General features: G+C 35.6%; 1 protein-coding gene across 1 annotated transcript; it reads right to left on the minus strand.

The window, feature by feature from the left end:
- Positions 1 to 2,276: 2,276 nt before the first annotated feature.
- On the minus strand, positions 2,277 to 26,959 carry LOC140165993 (uncharacterized). Its single transcript, XM_072189355.1, has 2 exons — positions 25,601 to 26,959; positions 2,277 to 3,804 (listed from the first exon to the last, which is right to left on the minus strand). Exons 1-2 carry the CDS (start codon positions 26,135 to 26,137, stop codon positions 3,757 to 3,759), a joined length of 585 nt encoding a protein of 194 aa, XP_072045456.1. The 5' UTR covers positions 26,138 to 26,959; the 3' UTR covers positions 2,277 to 3,756.
- Between the last annotated feature and the right edge of the window lie 562 nt (positions 26,960 to 27,521).

A 27,521-nucleotide genomic window follows, 5' to 3' on the forward strand; every position in this document is an offset into this window, starting at 1 on the left:
CATCAAAGCTGATTATATCATTGTTACACCTCTAAAGCACACTCAGATGTAGCCTTTCATGTAAGATGGCGACCTCCTTGGATTCCAATGTGAATAAAGACTTGAATGTTTTAAATAAGGACAATATGTGCCAAATATGAACTCATTGACCCCTATGACCTTTTTAAAGGCATTAACATCAGCGCCATACCTGCTTAGATAGCTGATTATAGCTATATGTAGTGGTGACGGCCATTTTGGCGGCCATATTGGATTTCAATGTGAATGAAGAATTCAATGGTTTATATAAGGACACATATGAATTCATTGACCCCTAAAACCGAATTTAAAGACACTAACATCATTTCCATATTTGTTTAGATAGCTGATACAAAGCTATTAATTATGTGGTGGCGGCCATTTTGGCGGCAATATTGGATTCAAATGCGAAAGAAAATTTCAGCGGTTTATATAAAGACAGATATGAATTCGTTGACCCCTAAAACCTATTCAAAGACGCCAAAATCATCACCATACCTGCTTATATAGCTGATATATGGCTATTTATATGTGATGATAGCCATATTGGCGGCCATCTTGAATTAATTACACAATTATTGTATTGTTATTATATCCACACCTCCGTTGATTGCTTTAACCAATAGCCCGTCTTCTATCCACCCCTGTCTCTCTATCAGGTCAGCAAAATGCTAATAGTGATATCATGTCTTATACCACACAACACTGGTGAATATATAAGTTAACATTTCCTTTTTGTGCCTGCTGAGTATACAGAATGAGCACCTCGTACTTGAAGTTTAAGTATCTCATTAATTATTCATATCGTGTTTAACTACATGAGTTTTACCAAAACAGTGCCATAGTCGAACGCCAGCACGCGCAACTCGTCGTATTGTACTGATATTCCCTAAAACCAATGCTACTTTTATTTAGCTCTATTAGTGGTTTATCCCATTTCATCGTTTTTGCTAGACTTTGATGAATTTTGATAAGTTTATGCCTGCGGCTCAGCGGGGTCCAAAAAAGCAGTAGCGCGCAAGCGCAAAGGGGTTGTACAAGGGACTGTGACACTTCTAAATCGTGCCGCCATGCGGAAACCACTCACTAGCGGCATAATATAGAACAAGAAGAACTGTTTTCAAATAAAAGCCGGGATCATCTAATTGGACAAGACAAAACAGCCTCTCAACAAACGTACGGTTTTAATTGGTAACTTGTTCACATCTTTATTGATATACATTTTTCTTTGAATAGACACGGTAAGGAAAAGTAGCGTCTTTTCCAATGAAAATAAGACCTGCCTATGGGCACTACTTTTCCTACACTTTGACTCGAGTATCTGTTAACTACTTAAAAAGTTTAACCCTCCCTTGCAAGCGACCATTTTGATTTGTAAAAAATGAGTGTAAAAATGTGGTTTTTTAAAATCCGAAAATATTTAATATTTTTATGTTATATCTGAAGCACCATTCAGAAAATTCAATCACCGACAAATAAGATGTATCTAGAATTGTATTCTTGGTTGGTAAAAAGCCTTTGATAGAGAAGAAAAAAATTAGGTCGAATATAATTTATATCATGTACACGTGAACATGGTGAAGTCGTTTAGAAATTATGATAAAACCCAAGGATTATCCACCACATTGGAACCAGGCATATTTTATCTTTCTTCTAGGCTTAATTGCGATGTGGTTTGATCTTAGTTTGAATAACAAAGGCATATTCAAAGTCTGTGTTTTAAGGCGGAAGTCCAATGATGTCTCAATTTTGTATCAAATTGGCATTAAAAGCTGTGATTTATCAGCCGAGTACTTAACAACAACTATTTTAGTTCTAGTGTAACAATCTGTAAGGAATTTAATTATTCATACTTTGTAACTTCAAGACATCACTGTATTAATTAATTTATACAGATATAGATATAAACGGAAAATAATTTAATTATGTCTGAGAATAACATATGACTCAACGTAAATGATTTGACAAATAAAAGGTGTAGTTTTGCATTGGTAAAAAGTATTATGAATTTATTTAAAAAAAAATCAATACTTAAAAAGTAATGGCTCTAGGATATAGAATACATTAATGTACTTATGGTTTTATTAATATATCTGTCTGGTAAGCATCTGTATTTGAATAGGATTATGCTACTCTTATAAATCTGCTGACCCTGAATTTGATCCTAACATTGGAAACTCGATCATAATATTTCCCCTAAAAATTATGATAATATACACATGACGTATGACAAATTAAACTTCAGACAACAAAGTAGTCTTCATAATCTATAACTTAATTTGTTTATAGATTAAGTTTATTTGATTGATTTATTGGTTTCATCACTGGTATTTCAGTACATCGATCATACGGTTAAAATATTTTTTCATACAGCATCAATAACAAGTTTAAAATATAAGAATAGGTGGGACGAACATGTGCATATCCCCTCTAAGATTACCACACCTTTAGATCAAAAAGGGAGGGGATATTATATCAACCAACAATTTGTGTACCTCATGAAAACAGAGCCTCCTCATGTGCATTTGTTGGAAGGGACAACATTTGAAGCAGCCACTAAAGACCTGGCTCATGGGCAAACTAAAAGTTCAGGTTACTGGAAAGGGGAAGACAAAACCTACCATAAACATGATAAATGACAGCGCAGGGTAATGGCCGGGCCACCAAGTACGAAAATGTATTTTTTAACAAATTTGATATTTTCAGTGATATTTCAAGAACTTAAAATGCCAAAGACAGATCATTTAGCACATACAGTGTGCTTGTTAACACAGCTTTTTCAACACTCTATATGAAAACTCAACCTTAGTTTACCAAGTATCAATGCCTATATCTTTATGCTTGTGATTTGATTCAAACTTTACCATTCATGCTATAGTAAAAAAAACCATTGGGTTTCTTTTGCTATAAAAGGTAATGACCTGGCATATGAAGATGAAATGTATCCTTTTGAAGCGCTCACAATCATGTTTGTCTTTAACATTAAAATAACATTTGACATCGTCAGTAAGCATGGCAAGCAAGGAAAGAAAAAAATGGGCGACTTGTTGATGTACAAAACAAAAAGGTAAGTGCCTTAAAATCGACTCCTGTGGAACTCCGGAAACATCTGGAAACCATTCAGAGTGAATGCCATTTACGACCACTCTCGGTCGGTTTCCCGTCAAATAGGTTTTAAACAATATTTTAAATGAGTCTTTTACATCCGGGTTCACAACCCTCTATCAATAACCCAGAAGCGATTGTCAATGAATTATATCTCCGGAACACCACCGCTATATCTTCGCGTAGTCTCTCCATTGTTTTGTATTTCCATTAAGAACTGTGGCCTGTGGTCGCAAATGTATTGTTGTTTCCATAGAATCACGGAATGCTTCGATACAATCATGGAATGTATCATCAGAGCTAACTGAGTTATTACTGTATTTAAACACGCAGTATCATGTTATCTCGTAGAGGTCTCAATCCCTGATGATCTTACTTTAGTAAGTTATTACACGCTGACTTGTTTTCCAAAGATGCCTCTCCATAAAGTCTTCTATCATCAATATATACATTTAGAAATATTTACAATATTATAATATTTACAAAGTAATAATGCACATTTCCCATCTGATCAAAGTGAATTGCCAAGCAGTCAGTCGCAGTTTTAGTCCAAGTTTAACATTCAGTGATTGTTTGTTGTTGTTACTACACAATTTCATCTGATAAATCCAGCGACTGCATGGTGACCATTTACTAGTAGTAGTATCCGCCATGATTTTCCCCGTACTCAAACCCATTGCACTGAAAGAAATAAAAGAAAACAGAAGAGGAGAGTGATGGTTAGTTAGGAGTTTAAAAACACGCATATAACAACAAACAAACAAAATAATGAGATACTGGTGGATGTTAAATATTGTGTGTAGTGGGCATCGTCTCTACATCGTGTTTATTACACAACACACATGGTCTTTCCAGCAACACCATGTTGTATAAATTCTGCAACACTCTTATTACTGAATAAGGCTTGTTCGTTGAAAAGGGCGGGTGGTGTTTATTAATGACCGGTGTGTGGCGTTGTGGGGTCTTTGACAAATGGATACAAGATGGGTTAATGTGCAAGTATCTGTTTGAAAGCCATGGTACGAGTATTTCATTCTCTTTACTAGTCCTTTTAAACGACCTTGAAGGCATAAACTATAGAAATAACACCTTTTTAACACTTCAACACAAAATATTTTAATATAAACATGTTGTTAATAGTTGTTATGAAAAACCCTTGTAAACGAGTTGTAGTGTTAATCGTAATCGACGTGTAAAGTGCTGAAATAAAACCCGTTGAAGTGATAAAAAAGGTGTTTGCGGGAATTTGACAGTGTATAAGATACACGTTGTCATTATTACTATATTTGGTAACGGATCAAAGCTAATATTTTATTCATTTCAATTAATTACGTGATACGATAAAACCTAGACGCTGTATACTGTTCTCTAATTATTTCCCGCACTGGATCGGTAGCTGGGTCGGCCAGCGGACGAGAAGCACGCCGCGCCGTCTACCTCGCGCGAAATCGCCTCATTCCATCTACCGATTGCAGGTGCTTTTCTTCCCCTTGCAGGTGATTCGCATATCCCTCATTTACAATTTATATTAAACTCCGTTTACGCGACACGTGATTTCAAATCAATTTGAAGACTCAATTATATTCAATAGCCAACGGGATTGACAATTTGATACTAGCTGATCAAGGCCACTTGTGGTGTGATTTCCACATTATTAACCCACTCAAGAACATCGATGTTGCTTAATGACTTTCAAGGGTCGACCACTTGATTCATGTTAGAATAAGTTAATGATTTTCAAGTGGTTTAGCAACTCCCGACCATGCCCGACTTACTTTGTCTCACAATGTTGTCAAATTATATTTGTCAAATTACAAATTTGTAGGTTTTCAAAAGTTTTTTGTAATATTGTTATGATCATTTCCCAAGCAAAAACAGTCCAAAGAAAGTATAACAATTGTTGAAAATGTAACTTTTGTAGCCATTTTGTGTGTGTGTGGGGGGGGGGGGCATAAACACAATTGTTTCGTAAATTTCGCAGCAATAAATGGCCTACTAAAGAATTTCGAATACATTTCAATTATTTCTGAAAATATATAAAAACTTCAACACTGAATATATGGCATTTAAATTTCATGTTATTATTCAAAAATAAATCTCAAACATCGTTTATGTTGTCTGGAATCAATAATTTGTCATAGCAATAGTTTTTGAAACATTTACAACTGTTGATTGTATTAATGATTAAACAATTTAGAAACAAATCAAAATTTGAAAGTAGTAATCGTAACCAATAGACAATTACTGACATACGCGTGTCTTACACGCGTTTGATGATAATGGCCAACGGTGACCATTCAACATGGAAACATGCCCACGTGCCACACGTGCTAGGGGCGGTGAAAATCATACGGTATTACTGACATCATTTATCGCGCATGCGTTTGGGTGGACAATAAATGTTAGTAGAATAAATTGTTTTTGCTACAACAAAAAGCAACAATTTTTGTTACAATTGCAATGTTAAATGGGTTACGATTATACCAATTAACACTAATAAATTAATCCATTGTACAGAAAGTGTAATACAAGCCCAGGAATAGTACAGACTATGAAACTTTATTATAAACGCTTTCAATGGTCCATGTGAGTTTTCCAGCAAACACAAAAATGTTTTAAAAACGTTTCAACGTTATATTTCGGTTTTCGGTTTAGGTAAAAACGTTTTAATAACATTGAATATCGGGCTATATGAAGGTCATGAAAACGTTTTAAAACGTTTTGCATATGAAAACACACTACAACAATATTTTTAAAATTTTCAAAATGTTATTGTAGACTATTTTTTGAAAACATTTTTTGTCAAATATTTTGTGAACACTTAAATAACATTAATGTTAAAATATTTGCAGTAGGTTATCAAAAATGTTTTTGAATGTTATGAAAACGTTTTATACCCTTTATATACCCTTTATATAACCCGACTTTAAACGTTTTCTGACAACATTTTATAACCTTTTGCGAATGATGCCGAAAACCTTTTGTGTTTGCTGGGTTAACTCTTTTACCATTTGCCCTTGTGTGATGAAACACGCACACAATATTTGTTATATATTCAATACTGATACCATAAACGTAAAAAGTTATTTGTTAAAATCTTTGAATCAGTTTTGATGGACAAAATGATATGGTTCAATGACACGTAAAATCATACAATAAGAGAGCACGAGAGAGGCACTGGTTATTTTTTCCACACATTCCTGAATTCTAGTGCTGCTTTACGAATAGCGTTTATTAATTGTAGATATCGTAAGAGTTGTACATGACCAATGAAAAAGCCCAGTACAAATGTCAGAAAGAGAAGAAGAGAGTGGAAGAACAAAGGACGAATGAAAGGAAAGAGGAAAGACAGGGATAGAAATAACGAAAGGATGAATCAACTTGTCGACATTGTCCATGATAGTCTTTTAGAAACAGGTGTGTTTTTATTATATTATTACCAATCCATGTCACATTACGTAGTAGATAAAGGGTGAGAAACAGACCATTACCATAGATAATCGGTGTCTTGTTGAGGTATGGTGAGCATGTTAGTCGCTCGGAAGGCGAGACCCCGAAGGGGTCGAGCCTTCCGAGCGACTAACATGCGAACCATACCTCAACAAGACACCGATTATCTATGGTAATGGTCTGTTTTGAACCGTTTATCTTACATATACGGTGAGCCAAAATAAACGAATTTGTTGTTATGGTTTATTCATTTTCCAAAAGACAAACTGGAAAGCTGATATGATTATCTTGTGTAAGTTTAGGGTTTTCCAAAAATAAAAACACACCGAGACAGTATAATATTCTTCCCGTGTGTCCTGCGTTCAAGTCTATGAGTCTTATCTAGTGTCAATTGCAAGTGATTTAATCAAATCAATACAGCATTGATTTTAACGGGAGATTCTATTCAATTCACTTGTCCCACTCGATAGCCTTATTAATTCTTTACACATATTCGTAATATTAATAATGAATATGTAAATAGTTCAAAGGTCAAATTACCAAAGTGGGTGTGTTTTACCTAGACATGACGGTAACTCATTTAACACCATAGAATTTATATTTATCTTTAATATACTTATAGAACAAATGTCCTGAACCAAGTCAACGCATATTCCTGGGTACCTTCCTCGACCTTTTTGGTTGGGGTTAGGCCGCAGATTGTTGTAGTTTTTCTACATCTAGTCTTGTGGCCTGTAATGTACTGCATTTTAGGTACAAAATATCCTTGGTTGAACTTAATTTGTAAGACCTCATGGCTCTTGTTTTGTTACCTACTTTGTCGGAATCTGCGTTAGTTGGGAGAGGGGGACAAAGGTAGATTGACATCCTCGTCCTAATTATACAGGCTTTAAGAGACATAATACAAACTAATTTGCATTATTCAATAAAGGTGTTCTTGGTGTCATTCAATACACACAAGTATTGTTTACCATCTTCATTTAAATCTAATATGCATAACTTGCATAATAATTTATGCTGATCGTGTAAAATATATTAAACTTTGATGCATTTTAAGTTTGTTGAAATGTCCAAAAAGTCAAATAATGTGGCCAGTGTTTCTAAATATGAACATGTACTTCTCTTGTTCAAAATTTATTGACCTGACCAAGATTATCTTGACCTGTCCAGATTATCTTGACCTGTCCAGATTATCTTGACCTGTCCAGATTATCTTGACCTGTCAACATTACTTGATATAATCGACAGTTGACCAGACTTTGAACAATAGAAATACAATAGATAATGGAACAAAAGAAGAGGGCTAGACGTATATCTATGGACACTAATAGGTTCCCTAACATGCACATGTATTAAGACACAGTTCCGTGACCCATAATATGTGAATGTACATAAACTCATGCTCAATAATTTATGGTCATGTTTTGGAGCTATCATTGGATGTTTATGAACTGCGCCGTTGAAAATGATGATATTTTGGCCCTTAGAGTGCAACTCCTATTATTATGATTGTAATGATATTCATAGGAAATCCCTGTCATCCACAGGTCCGGAAACTGTTTCTGAATAAGAAGTAAATTGAAAGTCGACTTCAGCGCAAGGCATGTATTGACGAGGTTGCGAAAAGACACCTGCCCATAGATATACGCATAATATTAACCCCCACTTTACATCATATGTAGTTATAAGCTATGTCGTTATTGCTATACATTTGGAAACAATTTTAATTCGATTTTATAGTTTCATATTTCCAGACACCACAATCTGATTGTAATGAAGGTGAATATGGAAAGCCTTGTGAATTTATTTTACGACAAGTAGTCATACGAGATGAAAAATGGCAAGCCAACTATTTTACATTTTATATTTATATAAGAGCTAATATGGTGTTGATTTCTTTGTAACAAAAAGATCTACAGTAGATACCACACCATAATTTTCATCGGTAAAATGCATTTAGATTCCCGTTTTACGATTACTTTGATATGATTATAGTGTAAAGAATGAAGGCAATTCGTACAAATTCTGTTAAAAGTTTAGAAGGCGTGTACAACGGGTTTATTGCAATTGCAACGCAGAATTCAAGCCAAGAATCGAGTGACAAGATGAGGTAATTATTACACGAAGATGTCCTAATTTTTGCACACTTGACGTGTTTAACTGGATGAGACTTATGATTAAGTCATTGCCATGGGCTCTTATCCCTGGTCCTGTCAGCTTTGCCTTGCTTATATCGTAGCTCCACTGCTCACTTTCAATCCAATAAAATAATTACACTTCAAATAAATGCTGAGGCCATCAAATAGTTCATAATGTTTGTTATCAAAATATTTAAGTTTAAAGAAACGGGAACTCTGTTGTGTCTTTTCTGTGTTAAATACTTCTACTCCTAAATCTCATAAACGAGCATTAATGAAAAGAATTTCATATGCTTTGTTATGATTTTGTTTTTGTAAAATGATTATAATAAGAGGATTAGAAGTTATTGTGCATTACTAAATACAATTTTTGAACATAATCTTCTTCATATGTACATAGTCATGTTATATTGCCAGATTTATTGTTAACATAGCGTGCATGAACAATGCATTATTAGAAGAAAGTAATTGGCACTCCAAGATTTTTAATGTCGCACTTGAAGTACATTGTGTACAAGTGTTGTTAAATCAAAATTTTATATCATTTGTGTATGGTACATTTAAGGTTTTCATATTGCGTTGCGGTTATGAGTACATCCATTGTAACATACAAGATCTTGTTGTATATAAGATTATCATGTGTTGAAACTATTGTATATGTATAATTCATTTATTTATTAATATTTCATCAACAGATCAAATAATTATAATGTCGTGTTGCATCTCAAGTACATGTACAGTTGTACAAGCATTGTTATATAAATGATATCATGTTGTGTTAAAAGTACATGTTTTTAATTATTACGTCCCGTTGCCGATACAAGTACACGCATTATTACATGAAAGATTGTCATCTTGTGTTAAAAATGCATGCATAATAATACATCAAAGATTACCGTAACAAATAAATACATTACATTAAAGAATTGCACGCGTTGCCGAAATGTTACTTGAAACAAATTATTTATGTGTCCTTTGACAACCAAGACAACAAAGGGCATTCTGATACCTTAAAGTGATTCAAACTTTTACAAGTGCTTGTAATAGAGGTTATCCACTTTGCTCATGTGTGACTTCTTACAAAAGTTCCTGTAGTATTCCTCATTCAAACCGATTCAATGCACGACCTCGGAGTTACCTGCATGACTTTGGCGGGCTATTTTGAAACAGTCATGGTTGTACATGCAGATACTTCTTTTGAAAGTCATAAACAAGGTATAGCATTCGCTGATAGGATATGCAGCTTATAGAACACGGAAAACCTCTGTATGTTATTGTAAACTTGCATTTAGAAAAAAAACTTTCGTAAATTAATTAATCTATAACAAGCGAGCGTGTGTGTGTGTGCTTTCTTGAAGTCGTCACTTTATTGTCATGAAATTGCGTAATTACTGCTTCGTAAACCTTCAGCTTAAATTTTCAACACAAAATATATAGAAAGAAGTAACATTGGGGATATACACAAACACAACTATTGCTGCTTGTGTTCGCCAGATTATATTATTAATGGTTGACGTTGCATGATTAATTCGTCCAATACATGTCACTGTGCAAATTCCAAATTCAACTCGAGAAATCACAGTAAGTTCGATCATTCTGTACCCCGGAGGCTTCGAGTTAATTATACATATATAAAAATCCCCTGAAATCTCAAGCTAGCTAATTTTATTCACAGGGCTTAACTTGTATTTGACGTTACTGGTTCAAAAGAATCGAAACAATTGCTTGGTGTCCTCAGAAACCATCCAGAGAAAGGTAAAATGAATCCCTTGAGTTGGCAATCACCTGCTCCGAGTTCCGTCTTTTGCTGCTCTTGGCTTGCTATGCTTAGGCCTGTTTGGTATAATTTTCAAGCGTATTGAGCGAATTTGTAGAGAATTGTGTGCTTAGAAGAACCTCATAAATCGTGCACGAAATGGTATTAAAAGAGACTGATATGGTGAGGCTATAAAAAGGAATGACGATGATACTATAAAATAGATGATTTCACTTGATAAGGTGACTGATTAATTTGGTGTCACTTTATCTGCGTTACTATCAATATAATTATAGGATCGATTGCCGGATTTTTTTATAAGCAAACAATTCATTAAAAAAGGCGGAGGTAGTTAGAAACAAAATGAGTATCAATATCATGGATATCGTTGCTCTCCGGACAGCCCTTCTCTTAATGGTGTTATTGTAGTCAACAAAATAACATAATACTTTGAAAGAAATATGAAGGGTCCGCCTATTTGGACGCTTGTCCTAAATGTAACCACATGCTTGGAAAACTTCGACTATAGTATCATCATTATATAAGTGTTTTAATAGTGTTATCATAATGTAATATACTAAACTAACACCCTTTGAAACTTTAAAAATCAAAAGGTTTATCCCAGTGCCAACCACTTGTAAAATAAGCGCTGAAATTGAGCCACTTCAGTTCAAACATGTCAAAAGAAATGGGTAGTTAGCTGGGCTGAGTCGCTTTATTGGTCCTGTGTTATTGAATGTTTGTGTACATTTGCTGCTTCCAATAACAAGCCAACTTATTAAGGATATTCATACCATTTCTCGCCTGAATTACGGTAAATTATGATATTATGACACCCCATAATAACAGTTTGTATTATCAAATGTTTTATTTGTGCTTCTCAATATAATCTGTGCTTCTTAATAATATAGTTGTGATACGAGTTCTTTTTTTACTGATTGTAGCTTTCATACATTGGGTCATGGGCAGGTGGTTCAGACGCTTGGCTGCACTTTGGCTGGGCTTATAATCGTAGTAGATCGTAGCGCAGCGACGCATTCGTTAAAATGAGTGCAACTTTATAAAGAGAAAGAAGGAACAAATCAAACGATAGAAGTCCTACTACATTTCAGCACCATTTCTAAGTAGCTGAAATAGATAGATATTAATGCATCAAATGTTCACGTTCCCGCCCGGGTTCCCGCTAACGTGACAATAAGTATGGCAATGCACAACAAAATATCAATCCAAATCCAAAGTTGTAATTTCGGTGTAAAATTTATAGATAAAAAAAACCTACCAGTAGTGTTTTGAGCCCTTTGTGTATGAAAAACAAACAAAACAAATAAACAAGAGAAAGTAATAGCCTATTAGCCTATATGTTATGAAACGAAAAAGAATACTTCTAATGTACGATATACGTTTTTTAAGACTTCTAAGGGTTCGCTTTTGTTAATGTATCATTTACCCGAAACTTCGGGGAAAACAGAACTTGGGTTTCTCCCTGGACAAGTTAAATCTTCAAACTATTAACTTGGTTTAATGATGTATATTCATACGTTGCGGTAAACGTAAATAGAAAGCAAATTTATACTTCTACGCTACTCAAATTTGGTACACTCACCGGAGCGCTTTCACCGGGTCAACCGGTGTCTTCAGCGGATGTTATTGATCTGAAGATTGTTGTTGCTAGTGATGTAGTACTAGGACACCTCCGATGACGTCACAGATGTTGATGACGTCAAACTTGAAGATGTTGTGCCGCCCCCTTCCGGAGGGTCCAAAACAGAAAGAACAAAATAAGGACAGCGACAAAGATAGCAATAAGAAGGGCATATGTGTTACCTTGCCTTACGTGGAAGGACTTTCGGAACGGCTGCGCAGGGCTTTCAACTCTGCAGGTGTTAGCACAGCTTTTAAACCTCAGAATACTCTGCGCAGATCTCTTGTCTCCCCAAAGGACACAACTGAACAAGAAAAGCAATCTGGTGTCGTGTACAGCATCCCTTGCAAAGACTGCGACTCCCTATACATTGGCGAGTCTGGACGCAAGCTCGAAAAGAGGCTAACAGAACATAAATCCAAAGCGGCCAGTTCCAAGTCAGCGATCAAGGAACACGTCGACAGGAGCAAAGGACACCAGATTGACTGGGAGAACGTAAAAGTGTTAGAAAGGGAGTCCAAGGACTTCCCTCGGAGGGTCTTGGAAGCAATCCATATCAGAACTAAAAGACCCAGACTGAACCGTGACAAAGGGTTGGACATCGACCCTGTCTGGGACAACCTCCTGACCCCCCGTAACAAAGGGGGTGGCACAACATCTTCAAGTTTGACGTCATCAACATCTGTGACGTCATCGGAGGTGTCCTAGTACTACATCACTAGCAACAACAATCTTCAGAGCAATAACATCCGCTGAAGACGCCGGTTGACCCGGTGAACGCGCTCCGGTGAGTGTACCAAATTTAAGTAGCGTAGAAGTATAAATTTGCGTTCTATTAACTTGGTTGCTTCAATTTTAAACTTAGATCAGTGAGAGGGTCACTATTAATCACCAGCTTAGACCTGCCAAAACACGTGTGACCATTTGCTTTTCAAAAGAGACCTGTCCAAACGAGGTTAAAATTTTATGATGAAAGAACATTTTATAAGAGTTAAATGTCTTGAAGGCAAGGCATAATTGTGCACGTGAAGATCGTACATGCAGCTGCAACGGCCTATCTACCCCTCCTTGTCTATATATGGTCTATAACCAACGGTCAAAAACAAGAGACAACACCGTTGTGGGTACAATTTCCACCAATTATTATCCATAAAAGATGAGGATATAGTTTAGCCCAGCACCTATAAGCCGGCTTTTTTTATATCGTTGATGGGCTCATTTTATCAAATGCACAGGAAACGTATTGGAGTGATAGTCTTCTTGAGGCTATTGCTTTAAAAAGGCAATAGTTAATACACCAGCGAGTTAAATCAACTTGAGTAACTTGACGCTCTCATTGACTACATGACGATTGTGAGACTACTTTTTCCGTTCGCTGCCTCTGGCGCGCTTCTGTAAGATACGCGAAAATTAAGCAAGTCAACGGATGTAAGTTCGAAACTGTTTCTTTTCTAGTTTCTTTCAATCAACAGAGTTAACATTAATAAGAGATACTTGTCACTTACGGCCTTGCCTGGCTACTTTGAGCACCATCTACTCAGTTAGCATGGATATTAATTGAAAATCCTTTTCTTTTGCTCCCCTAATATTTTCATAAGCTCGAGTGTTAGACAATAATGCTTATTGTACCTGTTGATCAAATGTAAGTTTCTCCATCACATCTTCCTTGGGCATTTTAAAACATCCCTGTTGACAGGTTATTGAATATATTTTTTGATATAAATCATTGTAGGTTTTCTTCTTTTGAAGTTATGTCCTGATGTTATAAACTGAAAGTTCCTGTTGTTTTCTTATTGTGATAATCGTTAATCAATATTATTCAATACTTTTGCAGAGTATCTTTATTGACCACAATGCTTAATAAACAATTCTTAAAAGTAGCACCAGAGAGCCGATCTCCTCAAAGGCACACCATTAATGTCGCTCCATAAGCAGAATATGATGCGAAGGGCAGAAGTGATTTTTTTTATAAAACAAAGAACAATGAAAGTCGATGAAAGGACAATGAGATAATAAATTATTAAACACAATTTGTGGTTACAAACTTTTTGATGAGTCGTCAGAGGCTGCGAAAAAAATTAACATGCATGCTAACATTTTATACTCATTATTATTTGAATAACAATGCATCAAAGTTTGCAAACCTATTTTCTGTCTTTCCTTAACTGCTTTTAATATTCTTAGGCTATTTGTACTTTATTTCCTTTTAGTTTCATCTGCTTATATTTTAAGTGCTTTAAATCTTGTGATAAATAACAAGCCTGTATAATTGCTCTAAATGCCACAATTGATTTAGGAAAATATTGGTCATTGATAATGAACTCTTGTGTTTAAACTTTTAGAAAGATAGCGACACAGATAGTGTTGTTCCGAAAACAAACTTGGTGGCAATGTTGAGCATTCATTTCACGGATGAGAACCATTGATCTTCTACTATTATTGGCAAACTCCACGTATTCAACTTATCTCTGATTTGCTCCAGAGAAACACAAAAAAGTCGTGATTTCTCAATGATTATAGATTGGATGTCACTTCAACTGAGCGTTGAATGCTCTCTTGAAAGAAGTTGGTCATAAAACGCCTTGTGTGTAAAAATTACAATTCAAACAATTTCTTTACACGACGGAATTTGATCTGCATTGATTCGCATTCATAGATTTGTGACATCCATATTGTACAGGTCATGTTCCACAAAATTGAATTGACGATGAACTATACCTAAATGTAACTAAATCGCAACATCGAATGACACTATGAAGAACTATAACCTCTCTGAAAAAGGAGGTACATTTGGTAACCGGTACCAATTGGCTAAAAAGCTTGGGGTCTTTAAGTTGATATTGGTCCATTCAACTTAATAAACGTAAGTTGGTAATTTACAAACAAAAATAATACCAAACAGTTCTATACCTGATTTGGTAAACCGCTTTATCTTATCTTTAAGTCTGAATGTGTTTAGCCAGAAAGCAATAATAGTATCCTTAGCTTTTGATCATAACAAAATATTTGGTAATATTGTCAAGGTGAAAACAAATCGGTAGCCAATTATATTTCAAACAAGACAAAAGAATACACCAAATGATCGATGATCTTTGTTAAGTCAGCGATCAAGTACTACACACGTCGCGCGATAGATAATTTGACGCTCAAATAACCACCGTCATGATTGACTGAGAGTATAGTTCCTCGTGGAATTTCAGTTGAATTTCTGTTGAAGACACCTTCAGTATCACAATCTTCTAAATCACAATCTATTTTCTTAAACAAAAGGCTATATAGAGTATCCATATACCGTACCATATAAACTCTTTGATTTCTTTTCCGGGGTCATTAAAGTTACTGATAATTTGTTAATTTCTGAGAAAAAACCCCCCCCAAAAAAACCACTGAACTATTTTTTTTTTTTTAAAGGAAACAAAGCAACACGCGCACGCGTATGACAACGAAATTAGTAATTAAACACAGTTGACCTTCACAGGTTTACTTGATACTGTTATTATTTAATTTCTTGTTTAAAAAAAAAAAAAAATAATGGGGATAATGACCACATTATCGCTTTGGTTGCATTAAAAAATAACAAATCTACGGAAGAAAACAAATATTATGCATGTGGTTTGGTAACAATATATATTTTGTTACTGCGTTATTATATACGTTGAACCCGATAACAATAACAACTTCCATGACTGCTGCCATTTAGTTGATACAAAATCCATATTTTTATCATGTCATAAAGTCACCTGTCAAATCTATCGCCTTGGAAGTTGGGATAAGTTCATTCAGTGGGTAAATAAACCGCAACTTGAGACTAGACTAAGACTTTATAATGTCTTTTAGACGAGACAAAGTAGGATGTACAGTGTTGTACTTGTGGTAAGATATATGCTTTAATTGAATCAATGATAATTAAGGAAGTCGCAGAACGTATTGTCAAGGTGTTGGGTACAAGTACGCCAATAAGCACCACTTCACAATACGCTTGATTTAAACAGATCAAATATATTTTTCATTCATAGCAATTGTATGAGTGTTTGTTATTTAAAACGTTATCATTTTATGCTCAGCATGATTCCTTTATTTGGTGTGGTTTGAAGCATGTTTCCTTTCCTTTTAATTAGGTACTGGACATTAATGGTTAAGCCGATCGGAAAGGAAAAAGGAGTCATAATGATGGTAACTATAGCTCACGATTTTTGTCGGCATCAAAGTGGGTGGTATAAACCTCCTTTGTAAACATTGCTGTAACAAACACTAATTTGGTGTAATTATCAAACCCAAGACAAGAAAGAATAACAAACACTATAACAATAGATACAATACAAAAGGTTTAAATACTAAGGTCGATTGATAAAGCCAATTTGTAGTTTTGACAAATTGATAAAAATTCATAATTGGAATACTGATTTGAACAGATTATCATTTATGACAAGGTTTTAACATTATCAAATTAACAACTGAAAATTCGAAAACGTTTTTGTTGTATTGTATTTACATGTTTTATTTTTTACATTTACATCTCGTAAATCTTTTGTTAAGACAATTTTGTTTCATTGCATATATAACTAGTAAGTTATTTATTCAAATCACTGTACTTATATTTGTATGTCATATTAAACTTGAATCACATGATGAAAATATAATGGTCAAAGGTCAATAAATCTTATTAGGTTATCGTGAATGAAACTTACCGGGAATTTGTTAACAGTCATAATTAATGTTTACATGTAAGTAAACACATTTCTCTATGTTCATGTGTCATCGTTCTTAAGCTAGAACATAACATTATAAAGAATGATAAATGTAGTCGGTTTTGAAACAAATTTCGCCCCAATAGCGCTTAAACCAAGACATTTCGTAGACAGAATGACAGAATTTATTTTACATTGAAGAAAAGTTACTTAAACCATGTCATCAGCGGGATTCTTAACCTCAAAGTTTATAGTTATCAACACATCCGAAAATTAAAACATAAATGATGCACTGTTTTTGCAATTAATTTGGCCCTTTAGCACTTACACGAAAACATAAAAACACACAAGAATTGTAAACTTAGTTGTAAAAAGTTCATTCCACAATGGAGGAGATTGACTCAACAGCGGGTTATAAGTTAAAATTTTAAAGCCTCGCTAATGAAGCGAAGTCACACAGAAATAAGCAAGTCCAGAAACACGATTCGAAAACTCGTAATATTTGTCTTATGCACGTGCCAAAATCAGTTTCATTGCACTTGATTTGGTATTAATGAATCGACTAATAGGATTGAAACCAAATAAGCTCTCTTTTTTCTTTCTTTCTTTTTTTTTTGATAAAAAAATTCTTTTTTTACACAAGGTCTTGAATTTGATTTCATGAAATCATCATATAGATGATCACACAGATAAAGGAGTATTTGATTTTTCAACAAAGCATTTGCTATACAAACTGAATTATTACTTTAGGGGATTTAATTAAAACGTTATGTGAACCTTATCTATCTATAAAAATTCCATTCAAAGTAGAAAGGTTGTCCCACTTGTCCGTACCACTCAATATGAATTCACTTGTTAACGTTCGTTAAGTTGAATACATTATTTCTTTTTTCAAAATACACGTAAAAGATTTCAATACATTAGTCACCTTTTCTGGCGTTTTTCTAAATATTATGCAAACGATGATTATGCTACAATTGTGAAAACAATACACACTACGAATATCTGAACCTTATTTACCTATACAAATTTCATGCAAAGTAGTAAGTTTGTTCCACTTGCCCGAACGACCCAACTAATGATTACATTAAAACTTTCAAAATTATCTTTGACAAAAATACAATATGACAAGAGTGCCTGAAAGCAATTTGTTTACACGAAACATTAATCAATATAATCATTGTTGCGTTGCACGGGTAACACCCTTTAATCGTACTGTCGCAAGCAATAATGCAATTAGCGTGCTCTTTCCACACACTGCCACACCGTTTGCCTATATACGCTGTACGTATTCTGTACAAAAGTACAGTCGGCTCACTGGTAGCAACGTTTTGTGAGTATTATTTTAGCCTCTCATTTGATCAACTAAATGAAAAGCCTTCCAATGAACAAGAGTTGCAGTTGAACTTTAATGCCATAGCCTTTGCTAAGCAGGTAGGTCGCGTGTCTAAAACCCATTGATGGACAACTTGGAGAAAGACTCCTCTTTTTAAACTGACTTTTGACGGCTTTGGTAGTGAAATCACTACAGGCGGGCTACTTTCTTCAGCCATCAAAAGAGATAAATACCCGTTTCAAATTCTCAGACCAACAGCGTTGGTCTAACAATCTTTCCCTCAGGACTTAGGTATTGTCTGGAGTAAACCAGTTTAGTGACCACTCGCGTGTTCATACCCTGCTTAATGCACCTCAAATAATCTTTTTGGTAATTTTTCTATGGAAGTTAAAAACTGGATGCGTTCAGTTTGGTGATGAAAATGAATACGATACTATGACTTAGGGACAAAAAAACCGGTATCGCGGTACATAGTTTATTCCATTGCATCATCTGCAGGGGGAACCACTTGTTCAGTAGGATTTTTAAATGGATGGATTGCTCCAGTTTCCAAGTATAAAGCTAATCAATAAAGTTATAAATGCAGATGTGCTTCCATGATGCAACATTCGATGATGAAAAGGAACAAACGATATAATTTTAACATCTTGTTCTTACTATGCTGTCAATAATTTATTAATTGAAATTAATGATATTGAAGGTGTTCAGATTGACAAAAGCGTAACTTCTTGTTTATATTCGTGAAATAAACTGACAAACCAGCTGCTTGCGCTTCCCCTGGGTCTGTGACGTACAACGAGGCCTTTGCACTTTCACTCCACATACTTGGCATAATAGCCTAAAATTCGTGAACTAAAAACAAATCTGGCTTTTTCAAAACACTCATTGTTATTCATGAAGGGTGTGTAAGTTAAAAGGACAGACATTTGTAGAATTATCTGTCGGGCATATCAATTGGGTTAAAATCAAAGCCAATAACGTAGTAATTTGTACAGAATTGGAACCGCCCTTTATTTGTTGGTTTTGTATTTATTTTTTGGTAATTGACGAATTGACTTGAAATCATAACCAATGACATGGTGATTTCTACAGAATTTGAAAAGCTCTTTATTGGTTGGTTTTGCTTTTTTGAAAATTATTGTGGAATTGACATTCCCCTCTTTCTTTGTTTACACAAGATGAATTGACCAAAGATGAAACGTTTTAAAACGAGTCACCTTAAAGGCATGACATACAGACAAAGGGACAGAAAAAAAGGAAACTGACACCCCCACACCCCCACACACACCCCACACCCATACAACATAAGTCCGTCGCTCGCATCGTTCTTACCATTCAACTACCGCACATCTACCCAAATGAACATCCATAACCCATCACCCACCCATCCATCCTCCCATACACCATCCATGTGCACCAACTCCCCCCACATACCCCCTACCCATTTCCCGGGGGGGGTTGTATGTAGATATGTGATGTGGGTGGGGGTGTATGTGTTAGGGTTGGATACGTTTGTATTTAAAACGTGGATGGGGTAGGGGTGGGTGTGAGGGGTTTGACGGTAAACCCATGGATAAAAGGATATCATACATGATGAATCTATCTTTACACAAAATTTTCTACAAAAGTTCACTGTGATAGCTTTCTTTTTGTTGATCTACCATCCATTGTCACAGTGCCTACAACTGATATGATAGACGGGTAAACTACTCACGTGTCATATTGTCATACCAATCATTATAGCGTATTCTAAGCAGGTGGTAAAATTACAAATATTATTGTTCATTTATCGCAGTTTTATTACACTCATTATAATAATAATCTTATTTGTAGCAGCAGAGTAGAGCTGATTGATCTTTTGAAGCGCATCAAAGAGGCCAGCGAAGAAAAACACCTTCTCCTGAACACAAATAAGACAAAAATAATGGTTGTAGACAGAGAGCGGAAAAGTGATGAGTTTGTGATAGATGGACAGCAGATTGAGGAGGTGAAGCAATTTGAATATCTGGGTTCAATGATTAACAACAGTGGTGACAGCACAACTGAAATTAAGAGAAGACTGGCTATTGCAAGGACAACTGTGCAGGGCATGTCAAGCATATGGAAAAGCAGAGGCCTATCCATTGACCTCAAGGTACGCCTACTTCGTGCAACTGTGTTTTCCATTGCCACTTATGGATGCGAGTCTTGGGCTATGACCAAGAATGATAGGAAAAGAGTAGATGCTTTTGAGATGTGGTGTTACAGGAGGCTTCTACGAGTGACATGGAAAGACAGGAGAACAAATTCCTGGATCCTCGACAAGATTGGTACTAGTCTAACCATCAGAAGCGGCATAATGGAGAGAAAGCTGAAGTACTTTGGCCATATTGTCAGGAAACATGGAGGTGTAGAAAAACAGATTTTGCAAGGGGCTATGGAAGGCAAACGAGGAAGAGGACGTCCACCAACATCTTGGACTAATGACGTGAAGCTGGTTTCTAACCAGGGAATGCAAGGTGCAACGCACTTGGCATCAGATCGAGTGAGATGGCGTACTCTTGTGAAGACCACAGCAGCGCTACACAGCGCCACCTGACACAGAGAGAGAATAATAATAATAATAATAATAATAATAATAATAATAATAATAATAATAATAATAATAATAATAATAATAATAATAATAATAATAATAATTGTGAACTATACCAAATCTCAGCAGTTTAAAATAGTTGCTAACCTGAAGTCTCCTGACTGGAAAAGGTTTGCCACTTAGCGGAGTACTTAATTTTATTTAAACTTTAGATCGGCTTTTGTAACTTTGAGGTGGATGATAGGACTAAATCATCTCTTCTTCGTTTATAATGGGATAGTAAATACAAAACAGCCACTAATTGGTGAAGAGAATCGACGATCCGTTGCACTTGATCCGACTTCAGTGCCCAGCGTGCGACTGACGATGTTCTCCCGTATACATTTCACCTGACTCTTACCGTACTACCACTGATTCCCACGTGCAATGAAAAAAATATCAAATTAACTTCTGTTATGGATCACTGCTGATTATTTAAATCATCTTTTTGTAGATCTTAAAGACATTGTTATTTTATAAGAGTAATTGGCTATCTCATCTTTTTCTTTTGTGAATTAACGTAGGTTAATTTACTGTGTGCCAATATAATAGCAATTAAAGAACTTTACCGGCTGGTTAAGTCATAATACGCGTGTACCTTATATCCGGATTTTTGAATCATTTTTCACAAATTTAGTCAATTGTGGTATATTTTGAAACCAACTTAGAGTATATTTGTAATTCTCCCACACTATCTCTTTCTAATTATTTATGGTTGGCCACGTATTATTTTGAAAAAGTAATTAGTCTATTTGAAAGACAAATCTTATGTGAAACTTGTTTTTCGATTTCATAAGTTTTACTTTCGTTACATATTTTCTCTAATGTTGCTTTGTTGTTTTATTTCTAAATAAAAAATAATGTTATTTTTCCGTTCACATGAGCAATTTCTACGAAGTATAATATTTATCAATGTTAATATCTTTGTTCAATATCATGACAAGTGGAAAATGTTTTAACATCTTTTGTATTCTATTCGTTGTTGTACGTTATAATCTTTCTTTCTTTCGTTATTTCTTTCTTTTTTTTCTTCTTTTTTTTTTTTTTTTTTTTCTTTTTATCTTTCTTTCTTTCCTTCTTTCTTTCTTGTTTGTTTTCTTTCGCATATATAATAAATATAGATTTTTTCTTCTTCTGTCTCTTGTTGCACTTTTATTTTGTTACTTATTTTTCTGAGGTTATCTGTGTTATTATGTTGTTCTTTTCAACTGTGCAAGCAAAGTCGTCTTTCCGTTTCCCGAAATATCGTGTCTAATAGAATGAATTTACATCAATCTTAACGAATAAGCTTGCCTTTGTAAATATGACAACTGAAACTTATCCTTTACCAAGCGACGAAAACTAGCACTGTCGCGTGTTGGCCTCATAAAATTAACATGATAAAGGTAAATACCCATAATCATAATCATGTTAACTTTATCGAATGAGTCCAGCAGTTTCATCATATACACGAAGAAAAAACGCGTGCATATATTTTGATAATCACTTCCATCACATTTTAAAATCAATTAAGATCCTAAAAATAATTTACCAGATTGAAACCGTCTTAAATATGTGACAATGAGTGAACACAATATAGAAGGAAACACATTCGTCGACAATGCGCAACAAGCTTGTTTAAGTTACCAGCGCGTGTTGTATGAAAGTATGCCGCAGGGAGGATATAGCCAATTCCCGCTGGAATTACAATAACGCGTATATCTCAGGTCTTGCGTTCCTTAAAAAGGGGGATTCAGAAGTTACCCAAACTTGCAACTTTACTTTAAATGTATTGTTTTGCTAAACCAGGATTACGTCTTTGCTGCTTGTTATTGTATTATGATTTTGACGTCCGTTGGCTTTAATCTATAGCAGATAATAACAAAAGGACAGTAACTTTTGAAACATTATTTCGTTAAAAAGCGCGTGTGCCCTACGGAATGTGTGTATACACGGGGCCTGTAAACAAGATAAAACACAACAACAATCTCTTTGAATGACTATAACAAAGGCAGTAAACAGAAATCTTTGATTGACAAAGTTTGGTGGTGCAGTCAAGCACGTAACCTTGTTTTCATCTTGTTGTTTTACCCACCCGGACCATTCAAAACGAGGAAATTTTCTTCAATTTTAACGTGTGATGCCTAGAGGTTTATTCGTATGCTTAAATTCGCATTAGCTTAAAATAATAGAGGACTAATCCCTTTGACCTATATTTGATCTTTTCAATTCCCCTCTTGTTTTCTGCCTGCGTCTTGATCCTCTATGTCCTACTCTGGATAACAGAAGAAGACCATGTCCATACCAAAAGACACACACACACACACAACAAAAAAAAAACACTGCATGGCTGAACATTCAAACTTGATCAACATAACTGAAACTGCTGAAAACCTTTGCCCAATCAAAGAGTTGCTGACAGAAGTAGGGCCTATATATTTGTTAAGTACCAAATGAACTCCAGATTGAAGTGGCTACGATCGATGATATGATCATACCTTTCTTTCAGTGTGCAATTAGGAATGTGAGATAGCCAGATGTAAAATTCTCCCCAAGCATTCTGATTTTGCCGGTCTGTCTACTCATCTTCTCTGATCTGACATACTACTGCATTGCAATGAATATGACGACATGGAACACAATATATTCCTTGTACGTAAAATGTCAGTACGTAATATATGCATCAAATTATTGGTTGCTCTTATTAGCGTGAGGCCGGTAGAGTGCAGATCCGTCGGAACACGCTTTTCAATACGGAATAAATGCTAACCTCATCGTGACATCATCAAAGTGGCAAAGTTCATTTCCCATTGAAAAAGCGGTATCCGACGGATCTGCAGATTACCATTCTGTAGCGTAATGTAACACTTGTCACATACTCATAAATATGAGCGCTATAACTTGTTAAATTGGGTGTTTATTTCAGCATGATTGGATCACAAGTACCACGCTCTTCACTCTTTTGAGTCCGGTGCTCTTCGGCACGTGCTGTTGAGCGAGCCATCAAGCCATAAATTCCACTCACAGCCCATGCTCAACTTCAAAGTTATCAAATCTTTTTAATATCTTACAAACCCAAATTTAATTTTTGATTTGTTAGGTGTGCTGATTTATCTGCACGGGTTAGGGGACAAAGATATGGGTAACGTGTTAAACCAATACGTTTTCCTCTCTTTTGTACATGAAGCGATTCCTACAAATTCTTTTATCATATCAAGGGCAAGATCCAAAGTATTTCACTTGGTATGATATTATCATGATTATTGTGCAAGAGGACACATTGTTGGTTACTCACGTACCTACCTTCGTCCCAAAACGGGAGAATGGGCCGCCTGTTATTGGAAATAAACGATTGTCTTTTTTACAATTTCATAATCAGACTTAGAGAAAGTTCTCTATCCATTCATGACAGGCAAAGTAAGAGAATAATAATCATTATTATAACAATAATTATATTTAAAAAACGCCAGCTCTGTCTCTCATATTCTTTCCACACAAAGGTTTCATTTCCATTATTGTTTATCTTTATCATAATATCTCGCAACTTTTAAAGTCATACAACGTGCCTATCATATAAATCTTTTTGTAGAATATCTGTATATTTATTGTTTTTCTTTCCAATTAAATTAAGAAAACAAAGGTATAGTACCTTGGCACGGTTCCCACGATTGCTTTGTGTTTATTTATCTTAGTTTTTAGCTTTATAAAACTCTATTGGAATTCGTCACACCGAATAAATCCCTGGTGCGTGGATGGGTTTATGTGCGTTTATGCGAGACCGTGATAAAGACCCCAATTAAGTATAAAAATGGTTTAATTATCGTTGCATGTACCTTAATGAGTTTGTAGGTAAATGTTTTTCTTTCAAGGTGAATAGCTAAAGGTCCGTTGTTACTATAAAGTCTCTCAAAAGAGTTTTTTTTATGTCCACCACAGCTGAAATCTAGGAGATAACGCTGACGAAACTTCGGCCAGGCACAAATGACCTGGTGAAGGGGGGGGGTCGCCCGTAGATAGCTGGTCGGAGTATTTTTACAGGACAGACAAATGCAGCCGACAATGGGCGTTACCCTGATCGGAACTGACTGTAACGAGGTCTTTTATCATGGGTCATCTGCCCGCCATTACAAGATGAGCCACGGAGAGAGCGGATTTTTTATTATCCTTTTTTTTGAGGGGGTCCTGCGGGGAATTGAACCCGGGACCTCTCGCACCAAAGGCAAAGACCTTAACCAGTGTGCCACGTTGCTCACGTGGTTTAGTACGCTATTTGCAACATAGTTCATCATAGGTTATAAATAAATATTAAAGAATAATTGAATGATGTGATCAATTCGTTCTTGACAAATGTAATTCCATGACACAGGCTCGAGAATTTGAACTCATCTCATGTGTAATATATTTTGAGCTTTTATATTATAATTACGGGTCTTTAAAGGCTTGACATCAAATATCAAAAAAAGTTATTGACCATATTAACCGTATTAAATACACAATAGAGGTAACAAACTCGCTTTCAAAAATTGTGCGCAATTAGGTGGCTTTTGAGCAACCAAACGTACCCATCGTGTTCTCCTATAAGGCGACGGATAGTACCAAAATGCGTGAGAACAATGTTATTATTAAACATAGTTGACATGTTACTTTTCTATAAGGATCAATAGTATGGACTTATGAGGTGACGTATGAGAGTATACCATATAGCTATTTTATGTTTAGGAACGATCGTATTGGGATTTTAGCGGTTACCGAGCGATTCACTTACGATGTTGATTTGTCTTCTGACTAAATTTATCCCTGAGAATAAGATATTAATTCTTCAAAAGCCTAAAGAATAAATCTTGACAGTTCCTTAAAGAAAGTTTAATGCTTACCACAACAGCTGGCTCAGGATACGGCGTCCACTCGGTATAACCCTGATGAGGCGGTGCATGCTGTAAGGGAATAGTCATACCAAGATTTTCAAGTTCTTCCAATCTATGTTGCCTATTTGCTTCTTCATCCAATGTTTCCTTGAGATGCATGATGTAATTGATAGCCGTTCTAAGTGTCTTAACCTTGGACAGTTTCTTATTTCTAGGTTCTGTCGGGATTTTTCTCCTGAGTCTGATAAAACCTTCGTTGACTAGCGACACTCGTCTGCGTTCTCGGGCGTTTCTTCTCTGCACGAGATGCGGTTCTTTATCCTTTGCTTGTACGGCGGCTTTACTGCTAGAAGATGAACTTGATGAACCGGTATTTTCTCCTCCCGTTCGCCCGGTAGCTCTTTTCCGTGTACGGAGTAGTCCTGATTTTTGTCCCTGTGTAGTATTTTGGCGTTTTGGTATAGGCTCGTCGCAAGAACCATCACTGCTACCAGGTGATGATAACATCATGTCCGAGAGATTCCCACTAGATGATTCCGATGCCATGTCATCAACAATTTTGCCACAGAATGATAAAACTCGAACTTTTTCAATGAACAGCAATGACTTCTCAGTGCTTCAATGCTTAATGAACAACGTCGTCAGGTGATTGTCTGTTAAGTATAGTTAGAATGGGCAGAACGTATGGTTTTGTTCTAGTATTGCAATTTGAAGTCAACACCGTGAAAACCGCATCGATGGTTAGTTTTTCTTTCGTTGTCTTAATAGAGAGAACTGGCCAAGATTGCAGCACACGTTCAGTAAAATGGTGAATTAGCTTCAGAGATCAACCATGACGGAGGCACGTGCCGTGCCGATCTTTAAACTGTCTAAACCTGAGAAACTAATAGTCCGGTTTACCCTCTCGAATAAGGTAAATTAAAATCTCATCGCACAAGTGTCACTGATAAGTCATCTAAATGTGCAAGCGTTTTGTTTAATGGTTGACTATCAGATAGATACTGCGTACTGCATCTAATCCCGCGGCGGTATTTTTCCAGATTTAAACGAATTTAATTACACAATTATTTTATTGTTATATATCCACACCTCCGTTGATTGGTTTAACCAATAGCACGTCTTCTAACTCACTCCGTCTCTTTATCATGTCCATCAGCTCACCAAATTATGCTAATAGCGATATCATGTCTCAAACGACACCACACTGGTGAATATATAAGTTAATATTTCCTCCTTGTGCCTGCTGAGTATACAAAATGAGCATCTCGTACTTGAAGCTGAAGTATCTCATTAATTATTCATAACGTGTTAACTACATGGTTTTTACCAAAACAGTGCTATAGTAGACACCAGCACCCGCAGCTCGTGGTATTGTGTTGATATTCCCTAAACTAATGCGACTTTCATTTATCTCTATTAGTGGTTTATCCCGCTTCATCTTTTTTGATCGACTTTTACGAATTTTGATAGGTTGGTGCCTGAGGCTCAGCGGGGTCCAAAATGTAGTCACGCGCAAGCGCGAAGGGGCGATGTACAGAGGGCTGTGACACTTCTAAATCGTGCTGCCATGCGGAAACCACTCACGAGCGGTATTACATAGAACAACTTTAACTCAAGGCGCATATACCACAAGAAATACTGTTTTCAAATAAAAGACGGGATCATCTAATTGGGCAATACAAAACAGCCTCTTGACAAGCATACGGGTTTAATTGGTAACTTGTTCTTGTTAAGGAAATGTAGCACCTTTTCCAATAAAAATAAGACCTGCCTACGAGCTCCACTTTTCTTACCGATTAACTCGAGTGAAGTTTGAATAACAAAAGCATATTTCAATAATTAAAAATGCTTGTGTTTTAAGGTGGAAGGTCAATGATGTCTCAAGTTTGCATCAAATTGGCATAATAAGCTGTGATTTATCAGCCGAGTA

This window comes from Amphiura filiformis, chromosome 12 (genome assembly GCF_039555335.1).
Source record: "Amphiura filiformis chromosome 12, Afil_fr2py, whole genome shotgun sequence".
NCBI lineage: Eukaryota > Metazoa > Echinodermata > Ophiuroidea > Amphilepidida > Amphiuridae > Amphiura > Amphiura filiformis.

Coding starts and splice junctions, on each gene's coding strand:
- LOC140165993 (XM_072189355.1), bottom strand. CDS start 26,137: ATGGCATCGGAATCATCTAGTGGGAATCTCTCGGACATGATGTTATCA. Junction 3,805..25,600: donor ATCCTGAGCCAGCTGTTGTG/GTAAGCATTAAA, acceptor TATTTCTTTCAG/TGCAATGGGTTTGAGTACGG.